Source organism: Sinohyriopsis cumingii, chromosome 6 (genome assembly GCF_028554795.1).
Source record: "Sinohyriopsis cumingii isolate HCF-2022 chromosome 6, ASM2855479v2, whole genome shotgun sequence".
NCBI lineage: Eukaryota > Metazoa > Mollusca > Bivalvia > Unionida > Unionidae > Sinohyriopsis > Sinohyriopsis cumingii.
The window spans coordinates 153,596,277-153,618,616 of record NC_142966.1 but is presented as its reverse complement, the minus strand read 5'-3'; the positions used below and the strand labels follow the sequence as shown (position 1 = coordinate 153,618,616).

The window sequence follows — 22,340 nt, the reverse complement described above, 5'->3', positions numbered from 1 at the left end:
GAATATGCCAGGCGCATATTAAATGAACTGGCCGCGGAAGCCATTGTCGAGGAGGGAAGGATAAGAGAGGAGGAAAGAAGAAACAAAGAAGAGGGGGAGAGAAGATATAAAGAAGAAGAGGAAAGAAGATACAAAGAGGAGGAGAGAAGATACAAAGAAGAGGAGGAGGAAAAGGAGAGAAGAAAAAATTTCAGAATCCCAGAGAGCGAAAATTGGGATTCTGAAGCGACATATCCTGCCTCTGCTCTCTCCCCCCAAAAGGTAAAAAGTAACTGGGGGATAAGATGTGTATGTGGTGCCAGGCCTGGAAGGTGCCACCATTAACCAGGTGTCCATGAAGTTCCAAACAAAACAGCCCTTTTCAGGGCTACCCAATATTCTAGAAAAGAAATAACGATCGATTTGCCAATGTGTGTAGGTAGAGTAGTGTGAATATAAACACTAACTCTTTTTAAAAGATGTGAGGGTATGTGTTTGTGTGTTTGGGTGTTTGTAAGAGCTCAGGTATGTTTGTGTGAATAGTAGATTATGGGTTTCTTAGCGTATGTGGAGAGTATAGTTTGGGTTATATTATATGAAATGAAAAAGTAGGGGGATGTTTTCCTTCACGTTCGCGCGTTGTTGGGTCATGATCTAGGTAAGATCCATTTTATGTTTTTAGGGGGATGTTTTCCTTCACGTACGCGCTTTAAGTATAAGAACCCACAGTATTCGTCGTTCAAACCATTCTTCATAGAAGATGGCTTCAAACCACCTGGATAAATTTCAATCATTGCAAGACGTCCTTGACAATTTGGGAATGATAGAACAAATGCTCGTACGACTAGTTGAAGATCACTACTCTTATAGTCCGCATAGAGTAAAAATGGAAATTAATAATTTAAGAAAAGCAAAGGATATGATAAGTGGTGTGATGAAGGAAATAAAGGAGGAGAAGGAGGATGAAGAGGAAAGGACAAGGATGAGAGCATGGAATGAAAAAATTGAAAAAGAAGAAGAAAATGAGAAGAGGAGGAAGAGAAGAAAGAAGAGGAGGAGAAAAAAAAGAAGAAAAAGAGTGTAGGTGAGAAAATAAGAAGTTGGTGGAGGAAAAGAAGAAATTAGAAGCAGAAGAAGAAAACCCAAAGGCCCTTTTCAGGGCCAGCCATATTTCTCGAAAAGAGATAGCCTTTCCATTGCCTACCCCTTTTTTAAAAAAAATTTTTTTAAAAAAAAAATCCCATGTTCCATTCCCTTTGTCCCTAAACAAGCCCAAACTCTATTCCCCATGTTAAATTCCCCTTGTACGTAGAGTGGCCCACGATTTATTGCCATGTTAAATTCCCCTTGTACGTAGAGTGGCCCACGATTTTTTGCCATGTTAAATTTCCATTGTACGTAGAGTGGCCCAGGGGTCCCTGTAATGCTAATTCCCATTGTACGTAGGGTGGCCCCTTTCACTACTTACACTTGCTCACAAATATCGACTGAAACAAAAACGCACATCAAAACAATTTGGCACACACAGATAAGCTCTTCTCTTTTCTGTGGGCAGCATCGTGCTCTATTGTTATTCCAATAGGCCACCATCAATAATGGATATTGATTTTTACCTAACAAAGTTGTTACAAAGAAATAACCTAGCATCTAAACAATAAATCCTCACCTCTGGGAAAAATCAAGGTTACTTTTCAGTTTTGAAGAAAACCAAACACAAATCGTGCAGCATCTCTGAAGGAGAATGCGAGTCTTATGATAGTAACACCTTAAACGGTGAAATCTTCGTATAGCACAATATGTACAGAGTCGAATAACCGGTTATCACTAGAAAGTCTAAGCTGTCCCTTTCCTATATACAAATGAGTGGAAGGACACAAAGTGCTCCGTCAGCTGAGGCGAAGTTCGTCTTGAGTGCAACATCATTAAATCCTGTGCTGCATGTAGATAATGATATATATATATATATATATGTCAGGTTGCAAACAAATCATCAGGTACTGAATATTTAACAGAGTGATACCGAAAGAGCAAACAAAATCTCAGATCCAAAGAACCAGATTGATGAATAAACGAGAACAGATAGAAGAATAGACGAGAACAGATAGATGAATTGACGAGAAAAGATAGATGAATAGACGAGAACAGATAAATGAATAGATAAGGACATCATTTCTTTAGATGCACATAAATTGCTAACACATAGAGTCTGAACCTTATGTAAAGCCATACATAACTTGCAAACAGTAATTGAAATCAGAAACATGATATATAATTTTTTTCAATATTTACAACAAACTTAAGATAGGATATGCATTAAGTCCGATAATCACAGAGCAATTTCTAATTACAGTTCAGACAGTTATAGAGGAATTAGACCACCATCCAAGACACTAACACTACCGACTTTCACAAAATGTTTGTTACTAACAATAATACTCTCTAAGAGATGGAAAAGAAAAATGATTTAACAAATAACAAAAAGAAACAGATGAGAACACAAATATAAAAACGAATATTACAAAAAACACAACAAGATCTATTATTAACAATTCAATTTAAGTGAGAAGATCAAAATGATAAAAGATGTTACATTTGCCGAATTTCTTTACTAATATCAACTTGGTGTAATATAGTACTGAATAAACAGAAACAATGATGAAACGTCTGAAAAAATGTTACCGGATTTTATCTCATTTTTATAATTGTTATGTATGGTTGTAAATTGTACAGAATATCTTCAAATACACATTGCACACGTGACAGGAGTCTGTTAAGAGCATAGTACTACATGGGATCAATAAATAGATACTTACGTATGTGTTGACAATTATTAATAATAATCTTAATAATAACACCTAATGACCATTGGCTTAATTTCTCGTTGACTGGTGGAGTTTCGGCGTTTCTAGAAGTACTCAGTAACTTCCCATCGGTTGGGCTAGGTCACATGAATAGGCCAGTTGGACGCAAAATTAATAGTAAGTTCCATCACGTGTGGTCTATTGCGAAATATAGTCGCTATAGACGATGTATATAAACAGAGAACTAAGCAATCAGTTTCGTTCTGATGTTGGAGTAATTCACATTTTTTGTGTTCCTGTTGTAAGTCTGCACGCATGATTTATGTTGTACTTAGATATTATTCGAGAGGGAAATAAATGTTTGAACAGTTCAGTGGAAATAAAAAGTGCTCATTGTTTGGACGATAATATTAGTCTGAAATTGTTATAACTTATTCGAAGGAATAAAGTACAACGCCATCTTGACAACGTAATGATTCTTGGAGGACCAGTATATTTAAGATTTTTAAATTTATAAGGAACTTTTCATTTATATACGACTTTTCATAGACTCTTATAACGATTAGCTTTGATTCACTTCATAATACCGTTTGCTCTCACAGATTTCATTTATAACTTGGATAATTAAATTGTTTGTTAAGTTTAACAAAACTTGTTGGGTTTTTTTCTTTCTTGTACTTGTATTTTGACCACAGATTCGTAGCACTTAGAGATAAGCAACGAACTTTTTGCCTACTTGTTCTTTACAGTGTAAAAGAAATACGTAAATAAAATTTTATTAATTTAAACGAAAAACAAAATATCATCACCTATTCATACAGGATATAAAATAAAAGCTTATAGTAGTATCATAGTTTGTTAGTTATGAATGCAACAATAGATAAGCATTAGCTAACCTTAATTCATACACAGGAAACAACTATCTATCAAATATCAATTACAGAGAAAAAGCACGGTTCAGTGAATGAAAACAGAACAAAGACACTTGGTTGCTTTGATAAAAACTGTAGAGTTTTATAACACAGTCTTTAGACAACCTATATAACGTATTTGCTCTATATGCACCAACAAAACCAGAAAAATTGTTAAACGTGAAAATCCAAAACAACCCAAATTAATGGTCAAACAGAATTCATGTACATATTGGGTGTCAATATTCATTTTTCTTACAAGTTCATCTATACAGACATGGAGAATGCATGTGGACGAAGCACATTAATTCTTTATTTAGCACACTTAATGGCAATGCATAACCCATAAAAAGCAGGGCAAGATACCAAAAAGAGCTAAGACATCAGTGTATTGTATAGGATCCAAGAAGCATTACTCTCTGGAAACTTAACAGACAGCAATTACAAAGCGGAATCCGAATATCATAGTTTCTTCGTTCGATGTGAAGGTAAAATGAGATGCTATCAATTTGATTATAAACACGGGCAGAATGCGTATCAAAAGCATCACCATATCTGACAGACGTTATGACCTTTACAAGCTGAATGATTACAATATCTTCAGCACTTGAACAAGTATTTACGCTACTTATCTCGTGTATGACAAATAGGCTTTGACAAGGTATTAAGAATAATAAATTTAGAATGGTATGATCATATCAGGAAAATACTGGTCCTCAAGATATCCAGTGGTTTGTGTATGGAAAAAGTTTACAACACAACTTGACTTTCACATGCTAACAGATCATTGTCCACTGTATCAGTTATCTCTTCCACAGAACTTTTGATTTAACATTTCACTCGCAATTGCCTCTGAATAGTATACGGTGGATGTCACAAATGTAAACTGGAAAACATTTGTTTTGCAGTATGATGCTGTGTCTTAGAAATTAAATATCCAATCGCTAAATAATAAATAAAAAACTGTATTGTAAAGTTTAAGACTACCTCACTGTCGACAGAACAGATTTCATGCTGTCTCTCAGGCTTTGGTTATACCACGGGTTTTCAGTTCATACAGTAGTTTATAGAAACAATCATTCAATGACAATATGCGTTATTACAATGACAATCATTGCATCTGACTTGGTTTGAGAAATAAACATGATAACAAATTGTCAATCATTATAGTATTTGTTTTAAAACTATTTTCGTCTTTAGTGTTCCGGAATAACGGATGGACTTTTACCCACAAAACGTTTTTACTGCATACGTCCTTTATTTCCAGAAGAATGTTTAAAGAATCAGTATCAATCATTGACAGTCTGATTTATCGTTTTTTCTTTCAAAGCAATTCACATATTATTATGAGTAAAGGTCTTTCCTCAAATATTTACACCCCATATTTGTAAACTGTTTCAATTTTTGTAAATATTTAATGTCTTAATTGTTTAGTCAGCTGTTCTATCAAATGATCCATACAAATATAGCTATCTATAAACTAATTGGAATTTCACTGTTATATCTTTTCATATTTTTTATCCTGATTAGTATAGATTTGAAATATTTCCGAGAAATATTAACACAAAATGAAAACACAAATCGTCTGCAAGTACAATAGAATCCACAGTATTTATATAGTCTTGACTAAAGCGAGAATATCTTAAAATATTTATTTCACCAAATCTGCAACTACATTATGGCATTGCTAATTGTCATAACAGAGTCTATTGTAAGCTATTTACTTAGTGAAATGATTCCATGCAGCAGCCCGAAAACATTCGTATAATTCATACCACTTATTAAGTAAAAAAATATTTTTCAATACAAAAAGGCATTATATTCATTGAAATTTCTAGTAGAGAACACTATGTACATTGGTCTAGTGATTTTCAATTTGATTTCTAACGTTCTCGTCTACAAAACATGTGTTCCGTGGGAAAATTGTATCTCTATAAAAAATCTTTTTTTATATAAAATTACTGATCTAGCAATTTTATAGAATCCCTGTACGAAAGTGCAATGCACTAAAACATAATGTGATCGTGTGGTATTTTAATTTTGATTTTAATGCTTTCTTATCCCATACAAGATTTTAAGTTGCAAACAAATCATTCGGTCATCATCGGTCATTTCCGAACTACTCTTCTTTTATTGTCTTTGTTACTAGCACTTACTTTTTGAATCCATGGACCAGTATTTGGAGAACATTCATAGAAACACAAGTCTTGAAGAAATCTCGTCTTGCATTTATCAGACATCGTGTGATTTGGACAATGGTTCCAGTTGAAATTCAGCCAGGTGCTTTTATTGTGAAATGTTAATGTGGAATTGGAGTTGCAACAGGCCCTGCTTCTCCATGGTGCACACTGATATATATAGATATATGAGAATGTAATATATATATATATATATATATATATATATATATATATATATATATATATATATATATATATATATATATATATATATATATGAAATAAAGTTTAGATACTGTTTATTGTCCTTTGTTATTATTTCAATTAACAAATATGTTACTCAGAATTGTAAGCATTTAAAACGAAATGAAATGCATTTTTTCAACTAAAGCCCTTATATTTGTTAATTGCGTTTAAAGCGAACATATGTTTATTTTTTTATGATTATCTATTAAGTTGTATTGAAAATTAATTGCGTTTTATAATTTATGTTTTGATATCATCGTGTGTGTAGTATTTGGTTCCATAAATATAAGATCGATAAGTGTTCTCCGTTTATAGAGGTGTTTTTTTTTTTTTTGTTTTCATTGACTGCACACCCTTTATTGCGTAAATGTGTGATTATACAGTCAAATACAAAAGTAATATTGATTACAAATATTTTACACACGTTTCAGCTCCTTCCCAATGATTGCCTCCGATCCGGTCCATTCTGGTGATTCTATCCACCGCTGTTTCTAGCTTTTTATTTTTGGCAATAATTATTAAATAAATTTGAGAAATGTCTAGGTGTATCTTTTCATTTATCATTCTTTGATCACGCTGATGAGCTAGCCACATAAATGGGCGGAGCTCAGTAATATACACAAATAACAGATACATATATCTAATATTTGAAACATCAAAAACTGATATCTGTAAAGGTCGATGTAATTATCCAAGGGCTAGTCACATACTGGGCGGAGCGTGAAGCGTGGCTAGTCACATAAATGGGCGGAGCTCAATAATATACACAAATAACAGATACATGTATCTAATATTTGAAACATCAAAAACTGATATCTAAAAAGGTCGATGTAATTATCCAAGGTAAATCAACGAACCATTGGATTATTTCGATGTCGATTAATAATTAATTTTTAAATGCAGCAGAATAACATAACATACTGTCGCTGTTGTCGAAAATATATTTCTATAAATAATATTTGAAAGAAAATTAGTGAAGCGTGGAAGAATAGTACTAAAAGGGAAGCAGTAGCCAATCATGAACATTTCGAGAACATTTATATAATTAGGTATACTAATGCTTTCTTGCATTTTTTTACAACTTCTTACGTCTCATCTGAACGTTTTTAAATTAAAGGTCACAAGTTTTGTTTTCGAGAAACAATGTTCACAGCCACGTTTATTTTCGACAAATAATGTTTGGCAAGATATAAACAACCTTCCATCCGTCAATCCCATTTTTGAAGCTGAATGGCTTCAGCGCATACATATCCAGGTAAACACATTTTAATGTGTGTGTGTGTGTGTGTGTGTGTGTGTGTGTGTGTGTGTGTGTAGCTTTAACAATGTTAACTGTCATATAACTACGATGTACGCAGCGTGGCAGTTTATACTGATGTCTAGTACTTGGGTGTCATGCCGCAGACATGTAGCATGATGTCCCACCCATTCACATTATCCTGACACCAGGCCGTCCAGTCCTAACTATGACCTCTCATAATGCTGGTCGCCTCGAAAGGCAGCTGTTAGTATCATTTTTAAAAGTTTTTTGAATGACTCAGCTGGGGTTCGAAACCGCGACCTCCCGCATTTGAGGCGGATGCTCTAACCACTAGGCTCACATTATAATAATCAAACTACTATATAACTGATTTGGGGACAAACATTATCAGACATGAAAACAAATTATTGGTGAATCTTAAATAAATCCAGTGATGACGATAACAATAACAATAAGAGCAACAACAACAATAGTGGCAGCAACAACAATAACAATAGCAACAACAACAACAATAATAATAATAATAATAATAATAATAATGACTGTAAACAAAAAAAAAACATTTATAAAATAATTGATTTTTACCTCCCCAAAGAGTTCGGGTTCTGGTCCGGGAACCTTTTTGTGGTATACGGCATCTGGGCAGTAATTGAGGTAGTCAGACGCATCTTTGGCAACTGTTAATCTAATTACATTAAATGTAAATGATACTAGATAGAGGGATTTTTCGTCCATTATGAACTCAATCCACTACTGTGTTTACCGAAAGCAGTTGAATTTTGTAGTCACCTCTGTCTAACTCTTATCTATGCTCGTTGTAAACATTCGTTTGCTAGTTGTTTGATTGGTTCATGTTAACGGCAAATTTAACACATTACTGTCGCGGTAATGAGAGTTGTTGCCCTTTTAAACTTTCTAAGGACACACCAAGGTAGCCGACCCAGGCTGGGCTGAACGGGTATTAAACCCGCGAGTCTGAGCTACCGCTGCTCCTTGATATGCAAATATTCGAGAGCAAAGGAATGTTTATCAGTAAAACGTATCTTGAACCAAAGAAATATATGTCTGTGATATTAAATAAAAGTAGATTCTACCCTATACGGTAAGTCTCCTTTAGAGAAAACGTGTTAAAAAAATCATATCGATATGACTAATAAAATCGTTGAAGATATATTACACACACACACACACACAAACACACACATATACACACACAAATCATGTCACTTTGCCAAAAGAACACAGTTGAGTCGGTCTCGTATCATCTTTAAATTGGTCACTGCGTCATCATTATCATTATTGTTATTATCATTGTATATGGAAAGCAGGGTTCGTGAAACAATTGGTTCTTATATCTCCAAAGATATAGTTCCGGATCGGTGGGTTGTTTTGTGCCATATCCGAGCATTAAAGTTATGTAGTCGGACACTTCTTATTCAGTTAAAGCAAATGTAAATGAAACTAAATACCGATTTATCGTCGCCATTCTACACTTACAGGTATATACCGTCTAAATGAATCACGGTTTGGTTTTGATTTGGAGTTTTACGGTATAGTAATGCAAGTAGATTATTTAGTGTCAAATCAATCAGAATAAAGTGCTTAGTCGATGTGCGCACTTCGGTAAACGACCCGGGCTGTTCTAAAGTATAAGATTCGAACCCTGGCCCATTCGGTCACGAGTCTGGCACGCTAACCACTGCGCGATGACGGCTTCTGTCTCCACATGTCGCCTTTTGCGACATGAGGAAGAGCGCATATAGCAAGAGTGCCAGTCTCGTGACCGAAAAGATGCGCAAGTTCAGTCCTCTAAAGGTGTTTACAGTGGGTACTATACATGCCCGAAATAGATAAGGCAAGTAACCGAGTGCATGTGTCTTAACTAGCCAATGTTCCGATGTGATAACCCTATCTACACCTTCGCGGATCGAATAGATATTTTTAGTGCTTTGTCCTATCGACATATATTGGACTTCATGAGTTGCCTCCCTCAGTATATAAGAATTGTTCATTGAATATCAAAATTAGATTATTCAAATCGTATTGCTGCACTGTGTATTGTGCTCCTCTGTGGACCAATTCTACTGAATGTATCAAAAGAAACTAGTTATTGGTTATAATAATAGTCTTCGTTTTCTATTAGGTCTTCCTAGGTGGAACAGTGCCTCCAACATGTTTGTAAATTATAATGTATTCAGTTTTGATGAAGTAATGAGAAAGTATGTTTTCTCAATGATGACAAGAATATTTATTAGTAAGAACTGTATATTGAAATCTCTTTGGAACTATGACATTCATATAAATTCTCATATAATTATTAGATAGAACCAATCACTCTTTAAATGTGACATTTAATTTCATTCTTAACAATGCATGGCACAATTAATTGTTGTAGATGTTGTTGTTGTTGTTGTAGGGTTTAACGCCATTTTTCAGCACAAGATAGGCTATACATGGCGGCCAGTATTAATGGTGGAGGAAGAACCCCGGGAAAACCCCGGAAAGAACCACCGACTCACGAGAAGCTACCGGCAAGCTTTCTCACATATCCACATTGAACGAGCCCGAGACTCGAACCCACGCAGACAGAGGTGAGATGGCAGTGATCCGTGACGGAAAACGCTTTAGACCACTCGGCCACTCGGGGCCCCCTGTTGAAGATGTATCTGTATACTTGTATGTATGATATATCTGTTCTTTTATGTTTACAATGTTTTTACTTTATATTTTAATTTAGATGTATGGACTTTGTAGTCTGCAATAAAGAATTCTTATCTTGTCTTATAATGACAACTAACCGATAACGTGTAACAGCGGTGCATTGTACATCGGCCGAAAAGAGTGGAGACAATTGACTTAAAAAGGATGCTTTGTAAGTTTAACATCGAAAGTATGACTATATACCAGATGGAAGCCATAACGAAAATTTTGGAATGAAATGTATTTGTACAAACACGGACCGGCATTGGAAAATTGCTTATTTATCAGTCCAATCAAACTGTGCGCTCCCATTGCTTCGATCATGTAGGAACAGTGTTCAAATTTAAATAACTTAATTTGGATGAAATTCACAGACACAAAGCACGGAAGTATCTGCTCGATACACCAGCGTGTAGATAGGGTTATCATATCGGAACCTGGCTATCGAAGATGGGGTGGATGCGACCTTTTGTCAATAAAGTGTATCTTGAACAATGGAAATGTGTGTGTGTGTGTGTGTGTGTGTGTGTGTGTGTGTGTGTGTGTGTGTGAGATTAGGATTTATAACGTAACTTGTAACAATTTTTTTTCAGTCATGTCGCTACCATGTCTGCAGTGTGGCAGTTTATAGTGATGTCTAGCACTGGGGCATCATGCCGCAGACATTTAACATGATGTCCCACCCAGTCACATTATCCTGGCAACAGGCCGACCAGTCCTAACACTAACCTCTTAATGCTGAGTGCCTAGCGAGGCAGCTGTTAGCACTATTTTTGTGTGGGTTCGAACCCACGACCTACGGGAGCGGTCACAATGTAAATATTGTTATTCGATTAAATAAAATTGGAAAGAAAACAAAAACACCCAACGTTCCTTTTCAGGACCAACCACATCTCTCGGAAAGAGATAGTATTCATTTTGCCACAATCAATTAATACACAAAATCTTTTGTTATTGCCCCATGATGGACGTGTGTGAGAGCGTGAGTGTAAGTCCTATTCTAATGAACTTAAAATCAAGAGACAGTTACGTTTTCTCTCTGGTCTATTCTGGTACAAATTTCACAATCCAATTTACAAAACAATACTTTAAAAAGTTGATAGACGCCTATGTCTTTTTTCAATCTCTCTGTTTTTAGAATTTCTTTACTTTCACAGGTTTTTGCTCCTCTTCTTCGTCACTTTCTCCTTGTCTTCTTTTCTTCTCTTTTTTCTCTTTCTGGACGTGTCTGGGTTCTTCCTTTTGGTAGGAAACCTTTTATTCCTGTTCCTAACCCCTCTCTTCGTCTTGTTCCTGTTGTTTTTAGGGCATTCTGAAGACCAATGTCCGTTCTCTTGACAGTGATAACAGGTATCTTGACTTTTGCCTCTTCTCACATCTGTCTTGCTTTTTTGACGGTCTGGACACTCTGTAGCCCAATGCCCATTCTTCTTACAGATAGAGCAAGTATATTGACTTTTATCTCGAAAGGAGGGGGAGATGTCCGTCGGCTTGTCTGAAGAAAACTTTCTTATGACACCTCGCAAAGCTCTGATCAGAGGTTCGATCTGTGTTGGCACTTCTATCGTTCTGGTCGGTTTAAGAGTGAAATTATTACTAGGAGGGAAGACATTGACCCTTTATATAGGGAAGATCCTGGTTTGACATGGATATAGGGACCGATGGCATTTAAAATGCAGTAGCATGACTTTTCGTTCATATCATTTCGTGGAAAAAGCAGAAGAAAGTAAGACGCAGAAACCTGATTTATCGCCTCGTACAGTAGCTGAAATCTTGGCTCATATTCATGCCAGTGACTCTGAAGATGAGATGAGTGAGCCCAAATCCAGACCCAGAGAGTCTACACCCGAACAAAGTTCACCAGTAAACCCTGAAAAGTACTATCACATTCGAGAGACGCAAAAACGCTCCTCTAGAAAATTTAGAACTACGGCTTACACGTACACGGTGAAGTTTAAAGATTTCAAGTCAAAAGCACCGTTGGAGAAAGCAGAGGGGTTCATCAACGAAGTATGGGATTCATTGTTAAGCACACTGAAACGACAATGTGAAGTCAAAGAAGACGATCGCTTGAGACCCTGTCTGAACGAAGGACAAGAACGGATGCATTGCCCAGCTTGTATGCGCACTTTTGACAGTCCAACCTGTTACCAACAACATCTGAAGACGCAAGGTTCACAAAAAAGGTGCTTGGCAACTGCTCAGAGTGTTCCCTACTTGTTGACAAGGCATACGTCCCAATAGTGCCAAGTTACACGTATGCTCAGGAAAGAAACGATGTCACATTTGTCAAAATCTTCGTGGTCTTGGAACACGAATGCTACGTACGAAAATGCCATTCTAAACATCAAGAGGAACATTATGACAAGAAGAAAGGCAATTTCATCTTGGTCGATTTCGAATGCATACAAGAGACTGGCATTCACATTCCTAATTTCTGTGTGGCTAACTGCATCCAAGAACCTATCTTTAGTCATTGTTCCCAATCCAGCAAGATTCCTGGAGGATGTGAAGAAATCTTTCGGGAACCGAACACGCTGATCGATTTCGCCCAATGGATCTTAGACCTCATCAACGAGACGTGGAGCCAAGAGGACATCGAACGTTACGATGATTGTCATCGACATGCCACAGTGATGGCTCACAATTTCTCTGGATACGATTGGCAATTTCTTCTCAGATAATATACGGAACAATGTACCGAACGTCCGAAAGTGACTTTAAACGGAAAAAGTACATTTCCATGCAAGTGGGACAAGTAAAATTTTAAGATTCAATTAGTTCATTGGCACTGCCTTTGAGTCGAATGCCTAAAACGTTTGGAATGACAGAAATGGCTAAAGGTTATTTCCCGCACTTTTTCAATACCGAAGCCAATCAACACTTCTTTCTACCCCATTTGCCTGAGGCTCACTACTACGACCCAACAATATGCGTACCGAACAACGAGAAGCTTTCTAGGCTTGGTACCAGGCTTACGCCTCGAACCCATTCGACTTTCAGGAAGAAATGTTAAAGTATTGTCGATCCGATGTGGGCATTTTAAGACGTTGCTGTGGAAAATTTCTAGAACTGTTCATGGAACATGGAGGAATCGATCCTTTGAAAGAAGCCTGCACCATTGCCAAAGCGTGTTCCTTAGTGTACCGCCAACGATTCATGCCCGAAAACACCCTGACTGTCATAAGCCCTCAAACTACGAAATTTGTCAAACGTCAGTACTCGGTCAAAGCCATACGCTGGCTACTTTACTTGTGCGACAAGGAAGACAAATAGATCCAACATGCCTTCAATTGGGGAGGCGAAAAGACCATCGGAACGTATTTGGTGGATGGCTGAGACTTAGAAAACCCGAAGATCGTGTATGAGTTTAACGGATGCTCATTTCACGGATGTCCCGTCTGCTACCCTCATCGTGACACCAAAAATCAGTTTTTACAACGGACCATGGAAGACTTGTACTAGACCACTTGTCACCGGCGCTTGAAATTAGAACAGCAAGGATAACAAGTAGTGGAAATGTGGGAACACGAGTACGATCACAGTTTGAAAACCGATCCCGAGTTTAAATGCATCGTGGAAAGTTACAAGCTGGTGGACCCTCTGAACCCTCTGGACAGTTTGTACTGAGAACGGACGAATGCCACCTGTTTGCTGTAGCACGCTGACAAAGAAAAAGAAGAAGAAATCAAATACTTGGACGTATGTTCGTTGTATCCTTAGGTGTGCATATATTGTCGATTTTTCCGCAGGGCATCCGCAATTGCTGACGGAACACATCGACCTGAACAACATTCGACAGTGCGAAGGCTTGATCAAGTGCAAAATCTCACGGACTTGTACCATCCCGTTTTACCTCACCATTGCCAAGGAAAACTGATGTTTCCCTTGTGCCGAAACGTGTAATCAAGATCAGCCTTGTCAGCACACCCAGGAATGACGCGCATTGACGGGAATGTGGGTCAGCATGGAATTGTTTAAAGCTCTCGACCTGGGATACCAATTGTTAGAAGTGTACGAAATTTACTACTTTCCCAAGACAGAACAATACCACAAGGGCGACGAGACTCAGAAAGGCTTTTTCTCAGACTACAAGGGTACCTTTTTGAAACATAAACAAGAAGCCAGTGGCTATCCTTCCTGGTGCCACACTTCCGAAGACCAAAATAAATTCTAAGAAAAATACTGGAAGCAGGAAGGCATTACTTTAGACTACGTGGAGAAAAACGAAGGAAGGCGATCGTTTGCCAAAATGATGTTGAATTGTTTGTGGGGCAAAATAGCACAGCGAACGTGTTTACCCAAGATGGACAGATTTTAGAATTAATGGATCGTTTGTATTTGGACATGTGGTTACAAGAATATTATTTGCTGAACGGAGTGGGTGTCAGCTTGAGACTGAATCGAAGCAGTAATGCTTTCCATTTGTTGGCTGATGCTGCCGATTACAAACCATTATCCAAGAAGCCAGACTCTACGTGCGACGCGTGGAAGGTTTACCTAAAGTGGGAAACGACATCAGTCACACTTTGAGGAAAACAACCACCAAGTATCCGATACGACGCGTGGAAGTGGAAACCTTCACCATTCCCAGAGGACAGCGATCCATGATCAAAGATCATCTGTTCTAAGGACAGTTACCCAAACGTATAATCATTGGTATCGTCGAGAATTCAGCCTTCAACGGAGCCCACAATAAAAAATCCTTTCAACTTTCAGCACTTCGACGTGTCCAAAATCAAAGTCAGTCAAGATGGCAAGACCTGTACCAGACCCTTCGAACCTGACTTTGCCAAGATGAATTGCTTGAGATCGTACTTGTCTCTGTACGAAGCAACGGGACAGCTTTGGACCAACAATATTCACGGCATTACGTACGAAGAATATGATGGAGGTTACACTTTGTAGGCTTATGATTTCACTCCAGACCAAGGCAGCGACGAGGGACATTTCCACCCTATGAAATCAGATTCGTGTACAATTTCAGTTTGCTAAACCTCTACCTGAGACGGTGAACGTCCTCCTGTATGCCGAATTCGATAATACCATAGAAATCAACAGTTCAAGAGAAGTCATTCTAGGCTATTAGAAGTTATGGAAGACTGTAATCCCTCTTTGGATGGTCGGAGAATCTATGGAAATGGAATGAGAGGATACCGTGGAAGTAGAGCCCAAAGAAAAAGACGAAGAGGACGTAGTGATGAAGTCCAGATTGCCAGAACAAGAATAACATTTAGTCTCCTGTTTTTCCAAACACCTGACAGAAAAATAATACTGAACTGATCAAGAAAGATTGCTATGGATGTCAAAACTATCATCCCAGTCAAATTCAACACGATAAATGTATGATGCTGAGTCAAGAAGAAAAACTGGACGATGATCTGGACGAATCTTGGAGTCTCATCTCTGAAAAAGCAGTGTTGCATCAGTGGTATAAAGACTTGCTTGCTCATTCCACTCCCCCATTGATTGCTCTAGAGATCCATCACATCGAAGCTCTCTTTGTCAGAGTGCGGAGACAAAGCGAAGAAACGGTTACTTGTCAGAGATTTGTAAGCAAAATGTTCGGATTGAATTGATGACTTATCATTACCTATGAAACAAAAAGAAAAAACAACAAAACAAAACAAAAATGGATACCTGCGAACTTTATTACCTTTTGAATCACAGTTCGTACACTGCTTCTTGGAATCCTATCGTGTGTGCTAAAGATGACCTGCCTCATCGCAAACCTTAGTATCATCAAGCTTATGTCATCAACACAGACGATAGTCATCTCCCAGGAACCCACTGGTTAGTTGTCTTCTTTCCCCGTGATGGTTGTGTTAAGTTTGTTTTATTCGTATTGATTGCCATCTTTGGAAGACGACATCATCGACTTTATGAAAAGAAATGCCCAGACGATACGATTCAATAATGTGAAAATACAAGGCACATATTCCATGGTGTGTGGACAATATTGTGTGTATTTTCTTCATCAACGTAGTCATGGATAATCTTTTGAAGAATTAACGATTTATTTTGATCGTCACTCTTCTAGAAACGATGACAAAGTAGATCGATGATTTCGTGACCAGTATGGCTTTATTTTGCTTTTAGCTAGGAAACGTAGAATACATCAACGGCCCAATGACTTCCATAGGTGGAAGTCTAGCTTAACTTCTCAACGTTGTCAACCTTTCAAAAATAGCTTGTTGTTTGAAAAATGATTGTTTTATTGTTAATTGTTCGTTGTTAGTTACTGAGTAAAAATGTTGTGTTTTGAAAAAAATACATCTGTCGTTTGTTTTCAATTTTTTCATTATACATGTTCCTTGACTTCTCTCTATCGCTCACTCTAAAATCAAACTATCATAGCGTTCCGACCCAATAAAATATCGTAGGGATGTTTTCTATCGCGTCCGCACGTGAACGATATAACGAGAAGCAGTCTCCATCTGGCCATCCATTGTTGAATCGTCCTCCTATGAAGATGCCTTTTAATTTAGCTAAACTAAACGACGCCTACGTGCATTTGCACCGTGTAAGGCAAAGCATGATACCCAAACCTGAAGAGACAGAGAATGTCAGTATTCTAAACGTAGTCGAATACCTGATAGGAGATGTCTTAAGAGAGGACACGAAGAAAGATGAGTGGACGGAGAAGTATAGATTTCAGAAGCAGAGAGAGAGAGAGAGAGCAGAGAGAACAGCAGTAGCAACAACAGCGGGAACCAGGCAGAGGATCTGTTGACAGACGTTTAGACACGAAAGAGTTCTCCATCTCTTTCCGAATAAGCAGGCCCTATCCTGTGGGAAAGCCTGCCTACAGACGGGGATGCAATCTTAGACGATAAACGATTGCCATAACTCCCCGTCCACAGAACAGTCCTTTTCAGGGCTACCCCAGTACTCAAGAAAATACACACTAGTTTAATTGTCAATTGTATGTTAGTAAGTTCAAAAAATAGAAGTGTGTGTATAAGCACTTCATTTCTTTGTTTTATGTATAAAAAGATAGAAGTGTGTCTATAAGTACTTCGTTTCCGTAGCTTGTCAAAAAAGTAGTATGTATGTGTTTGTGTTTGTAGTTTGTGATTGTAGGTAAAAAGTGAGTGAGTGTTTCTTATAGGTCCGCGCATTCCATATCTGTTTTGGTAATGATATAGATCTTTAGACGGATCTAAATCGAAAGAACTAAGCAGAACTGCTGCCGCAATAGTTGTGCCGCAACAACAAGTTGAATTTGGTGCAAGACTCCCGGATTTCTGCTCCATCTACACAGCAGAATTCTGGGCAATAGATGAAACCCTCAAATGGATTAAGACCCAAAAGCCACAGCCAGTACGTCATTATAACAGACTCTCTAAGCGTACTCAAATCCTTAGAGACTGGCACGTCAAATAGTATACCAAATATGCTAGAAGACACTATGTTATCCACCAGGGAGATCGAAAATAAACAACAAACCATAGAATTACTATGGGTACCTTCTCACATCAATCTGATTGGCAACGATAAAGCTGACCGAAGGGCGAAATACAATCTCCTGAACAATGTAACAGAAACACTTAATTACAGTGTGTATGAGATATATAGCCAGATAAGAAGCAAAATGAACAAGAAATGACAGCAGCTCTGGGACAATACCAACAAGGGCAGACATTTATACCAACTGCAAAAAGAGACCATAAGAGTAACCAAGACACCTAAAATCCTGGAAATCGTGGACATCCGAATTATCAATAGGATCAAAACAGGAAAAACTTTACTCCGAAACAGCTTTGGGAAACATCTCAGGAAGGAATTGAACCAAACTACTAATTGTCCACATTGCCCTGCTGTAGAAACACTGGACCACGTATTCAACAGCTGTCTCAGATACCATAATCAACGAGTCGGTTTCCAAGATTACCAAAAGAAAATTAATTCCCCTACAACATACCCTGAATTTTTGGACAAGGTACGCAACAAAAACATCGATACCACATACATGAACATAATAAGGTACCTCAAAGAAATTAACAAGCATGGCAACATATAAATACAACCACAAGTAATTATACTAACAATTAATAGAAGGGCTAAAGCAGTAAGATAAGACTGCTAGCTGAAGCGCACGCACATTGTTGTTGCTGTTTGTTTGTTTTTTTCTTCTCTTTTCCGCATGTAGGCATTCATCTAACACAATACTAACCATCATGGTCTGAGAAAAACAACACATATATTCTCATAACTATGTATACATATTATAAATGTGGCAAACCCCCGCCATCAGGCCCAGATACACACGACAACAAGAGTGGTAAGATATAAATAAATACAAAATATTCTTAGGTCCCAACCATCTTAAGACTATAAGGTGAGCTAAGCCAAGTCAAAAGCCCCCCCCCCACCCACACACACACACAATGTGGAACTAAATAAACAACAACACAATCCCCAATTATTAACACGACATGTAAAGCCAACACTGATACTCAGACTAAACATACTAATTTATACACCAAAGAGGGGCACAATATACCTTCCAAATTCAATATAACTATTAAACAAAGAATCGTGGCGATAAAAGACCAGTCGCAAACATCAAAATCTAAGGCAATGGAAGTCGAGTCGAAGCAGAACAGCAAACTCTAGCAAAACAGCAAAACACTACAACAGCTCGAAGAAGAAGGAAAGATGGTATCACATAATAAAGAAGGAGTAAAGAAGAAAACGGACATCGACTTTCAAATTGCCAATTTATATGAGGTTCTTCCTTTGGCTATTGAAGACCTCTTTCGATAAAAGCTCTATCCCCACAACCCTAAATCGATCCTTTGTATACCACCATCAAAAGTGAAAACCGAAAGTAAACACAGCGTGACCCAAACATGTATAGGGTGCCTGACACTAAGCTGATTGACAACATTTCGGAAAATAAAAATTACACCATGTACAGCAAATTCCAATTTTAATTAAAAATAGTAATGAAATTACACAACTCAAAGGATTAGGAAAATTACACGAGTGGCTTACAAACCATTGGAATAGATTTCTGTCCACTAGTACAACTAGTACTCGGCCGAACATGTTCATGAATTAAAAAGTGCGATATTCGCACATAAAGGCGGGACTGTATTGGCTCCATTCCTACAGTCACGATCATTTGAAAATCTTGACCTTCGAGACTTAACCAGTCACGAAAGCACTAGTTGCGTAGGCGACTGAAATCCTTTAACTGATTGTCTTATAAGTTTTGGTAACAGGGTATGTTTTCCTTCACGTCCGCGTTAACACATATAAATCGAAAGCGTTCGTCAGTCTGGCTACTCGTCGTTGATTCATCAACTAAAGAAGATGAGCAGACTCACCAAATTGCTTGAACTCCAAATGCACTTGGAGTATGCAAGGGGCCTTCTGGACGAGCTGGCCATGGAGGCGATTGCAGAAAGTGCAAGAATTGAAGAGGAAGAGTAGGATTGAGAGGAAAAAGAAGAAAGAGAAGAAAGAAAGAATCATGCCTCACCTTATGCTAAGGCCTCTGTGTGAGTCAAGTCTGAGGTAAGAACACCTCAACGGCCAACACCAGCACGACAACCAGTACCAGCAACACGGCCAATACCAGTACCTCAGCCTCTACCAGCACCACAACCACTACCAGCAATACAACCTCATCATCCACGGGTGTGGCATAGGAGAAGGAGGGAAGTCTTCACTATTCCACAAAGTGAAAACTGAGATGATGAGGCCACTCATCCCCCTTCTGCGCTTCCAATCAGAACAATGATTTGAGCCGTCGATGTGCCTGTGGTGCCCGACCCGGGAGGTGTCACCATTAATTAGGTGCATCTGGAGTTCAAAACAACAGCCCTTCTTAGGACTACCCCAATACTCTAGAAAAGTGACTATTCAAGATGCCAATTTCTGTGAATGTGGAGTAGTGTGGCTATAAACACTCACTCATGTCCTGGTGTGATTGTGTGTGGGGTGGGGGTGGGGTGTGTGTGTTTGTATGAGTTATTTGTATCTGGAGTTCAAAGCAACAGCCCTTCTTAGGGCTACCCCAATACTCTATGAAAGTGACTATTCAAGATGCCAATTTGTGTGAATGTGGAGTAGTGTGACTGTAAACACTCATTCCTTTCCTGATGTGATTGTGTGTGTGTGTGTGTGTGTGTGTGTGTGTGTGTGTGTGTGTGTGTGTGTGTGTGTGTGAGTTAGCGTACGTTTATGTGGATAGTAGAGTGTGTGCTTTTTCCTTTCCTTCCTTGTTTATAGTACATTTTATGTTTGTATGTTCTCGCGTACATTTGTGTGTATTGAATATTTTGGGTTGTTTTTCCTCACTTCTGTGTGGATATTTGTGTTTGTATGGGTCACGTACGTTTGTGTGGATAGTTTATTTTAGGTTTTTTCCTCTTCCCGTGCGTGGATAGTATATTTGGTGTTTGTGGATAGTAAATAATAGTTTTTGCTTCTTCCTGTGTGTAGATAGCATAGTTGTGATTGTTTTACTTCTTCCAATATATGGATAGTATTTTTTGAAGTTTGTTTTCCCTCCCTTCTGTGTGGATAGTAGAGTGTGTTTCTGTGCGATCGCGTACGTTTCTGTGGATAGAAAATATGTGAAGTGAGTGTAAGGGATATTTTCCTTCACGTCCATGTTTGACAAATCTACAGTCAAGCGCTGTTCATTCGCGTCATTAAACATTGAATAAACCGAGATGGGAAATAACCACCTTGAGAAAACGAAGAAGCTTCAATACGTTGTAGATAATATGGGCATGATTGAAGAAATTCTAGTAAAACTGAATGACGATTTTTACCCTTATAGTCCTCATCGAGTCAAGATTGGAATAAATAATTTGAGAAAGTCAAAGGATATGTTTAGGGAGATTACGAAAAAGAAAAGGAGGCGAAGGAGGATGAAGATGACAAAAAACAAATGAGGGAATGGAATGAAAATATAGAAAAATAAGAGGATAATGAGAAGAGGAAGACAGAGGAAGAGGAGAAGGAGAAAGAGGAGAAGAAAAAGAAGAAGACGCCAGCAATAACTAACGCCCAGAATATGGTGGAAGAAAAGAAAAAAATTAGAAGAACAAGAAGAAGAAACCCAAAGGCCCTATTCAGGGCCACTCTTATGCCTCGAAAAAATATTTATTCTCTTTGCCATATATGTGCTTGATTTTCATCAATCTATGTATGTATGTATGTATGTATGTACGTATGTATGTATGTATGTATGTATGTATGTATGTTGTATGTGTTATTTATGTCTATGTCCCGCCAAGCGTTATAGGTTATTTCCCCCGCTGTTTGGTCCGATTTAGGCCAGTCCCATGCCACATTGTTACCAATGTTCAGTACCGTTACGTCACCTCACCTGTTTCATTCATATTGTCCCTATACAACAACCTCACTCTCCTTTGTCGCCATACAGTGCCAATATTCCCCATGTTAAGTTCCCATTGTCGCTATATAGCCCCAGGGAGTCCGTAAAAACCTTGTCGCCATACAGCCCCGCGACCTTTTTGACTGCGATTTCGAGTGTCGTTGTACAGCCCCCATTACTACTGGTGAAGCCAACCAACAAATTTCAAATCGCCAGATAGCTGACAACGAAAGTGACAAATTTTAATACAACCTTTTCTAAATCAGCAGCCATACTGGTAAGTTGAAAATAATAACAATGTATTCATATTATTTCTGTTTAATTTCCTTATATAATTAATCTCCATAACGAACTACGTGTACATTCAATTTTAACTAAGTACCGAGAGTCAATGATTATACCAAGGCATATTGTTTTATCTTTATGGCCAGGTAAAATATAAAAGTTAAAAAATATATAAAAAATAAAAAATAAAAAAATTCCAACATAGTAAGTCGGATTTAGATCTTTCACAAATTAGAGCAAGAGTACGTTTTCCGAAGCTATTTGAGGGTCACAATTTTCCCCAAAAGCATAAAGCCCTCCGAACAGTAAATGGTCAGTCACTGACAATACTGATATTTTGCTTCAGCAACATCAATAATAATGATGATGGTTATGGCGATGATAATAATGATGATGATTTTTTTTTATAAATCAGATTGTAGTTATGCTGATTACTCTGCGTCCTTCAATTGTTGTTGTTGTTATGGGGTTTAACGCCATTTTTCAGCACACGACAGGCTATGCATGGCGGCCAGTATTAATGGTGGAGGAAGAACCCGGGAAAACCCCGGGAAGAACCACCGACCCACGAGAAGCTACTGGCAAGCTTTCTCACATACCCACATTGGCCGAATCCTA

At 37.9% G+C, this 22,340-nt stretch overlaps 1 protein-coding gene across 1 annotated transcript in view; it reads right to left on the bottom strand.

Annotated features, from left to right (window-relative positions):
• Positions 1-8,231, bottom strand: part of LOC149798295 (folate receptor alpha-like) — a 35,150-nt gene extending 26,919 nt beyond the window's left edge. The window contains exons 1-2 of the mRNA XM_089960571.1: positions 7,964-8,231; positions 5,848-6,039 (exon numbers count right to left, since the gene is read on the bottom strand). Coding sequence (XP_089816697.1) covers positions 5,848-6,039; positions 7,964-8,113 — 342 coding nt within the window. The 5' untranslated portion in view covers positions 8,114-8,231. The remainder of the gene's footprint in view (positions 1-5,847; positions 6,040-7,963) is intronic.
• Positions 8,232-22,340: the final 14,109 nt, after the last annotated feature.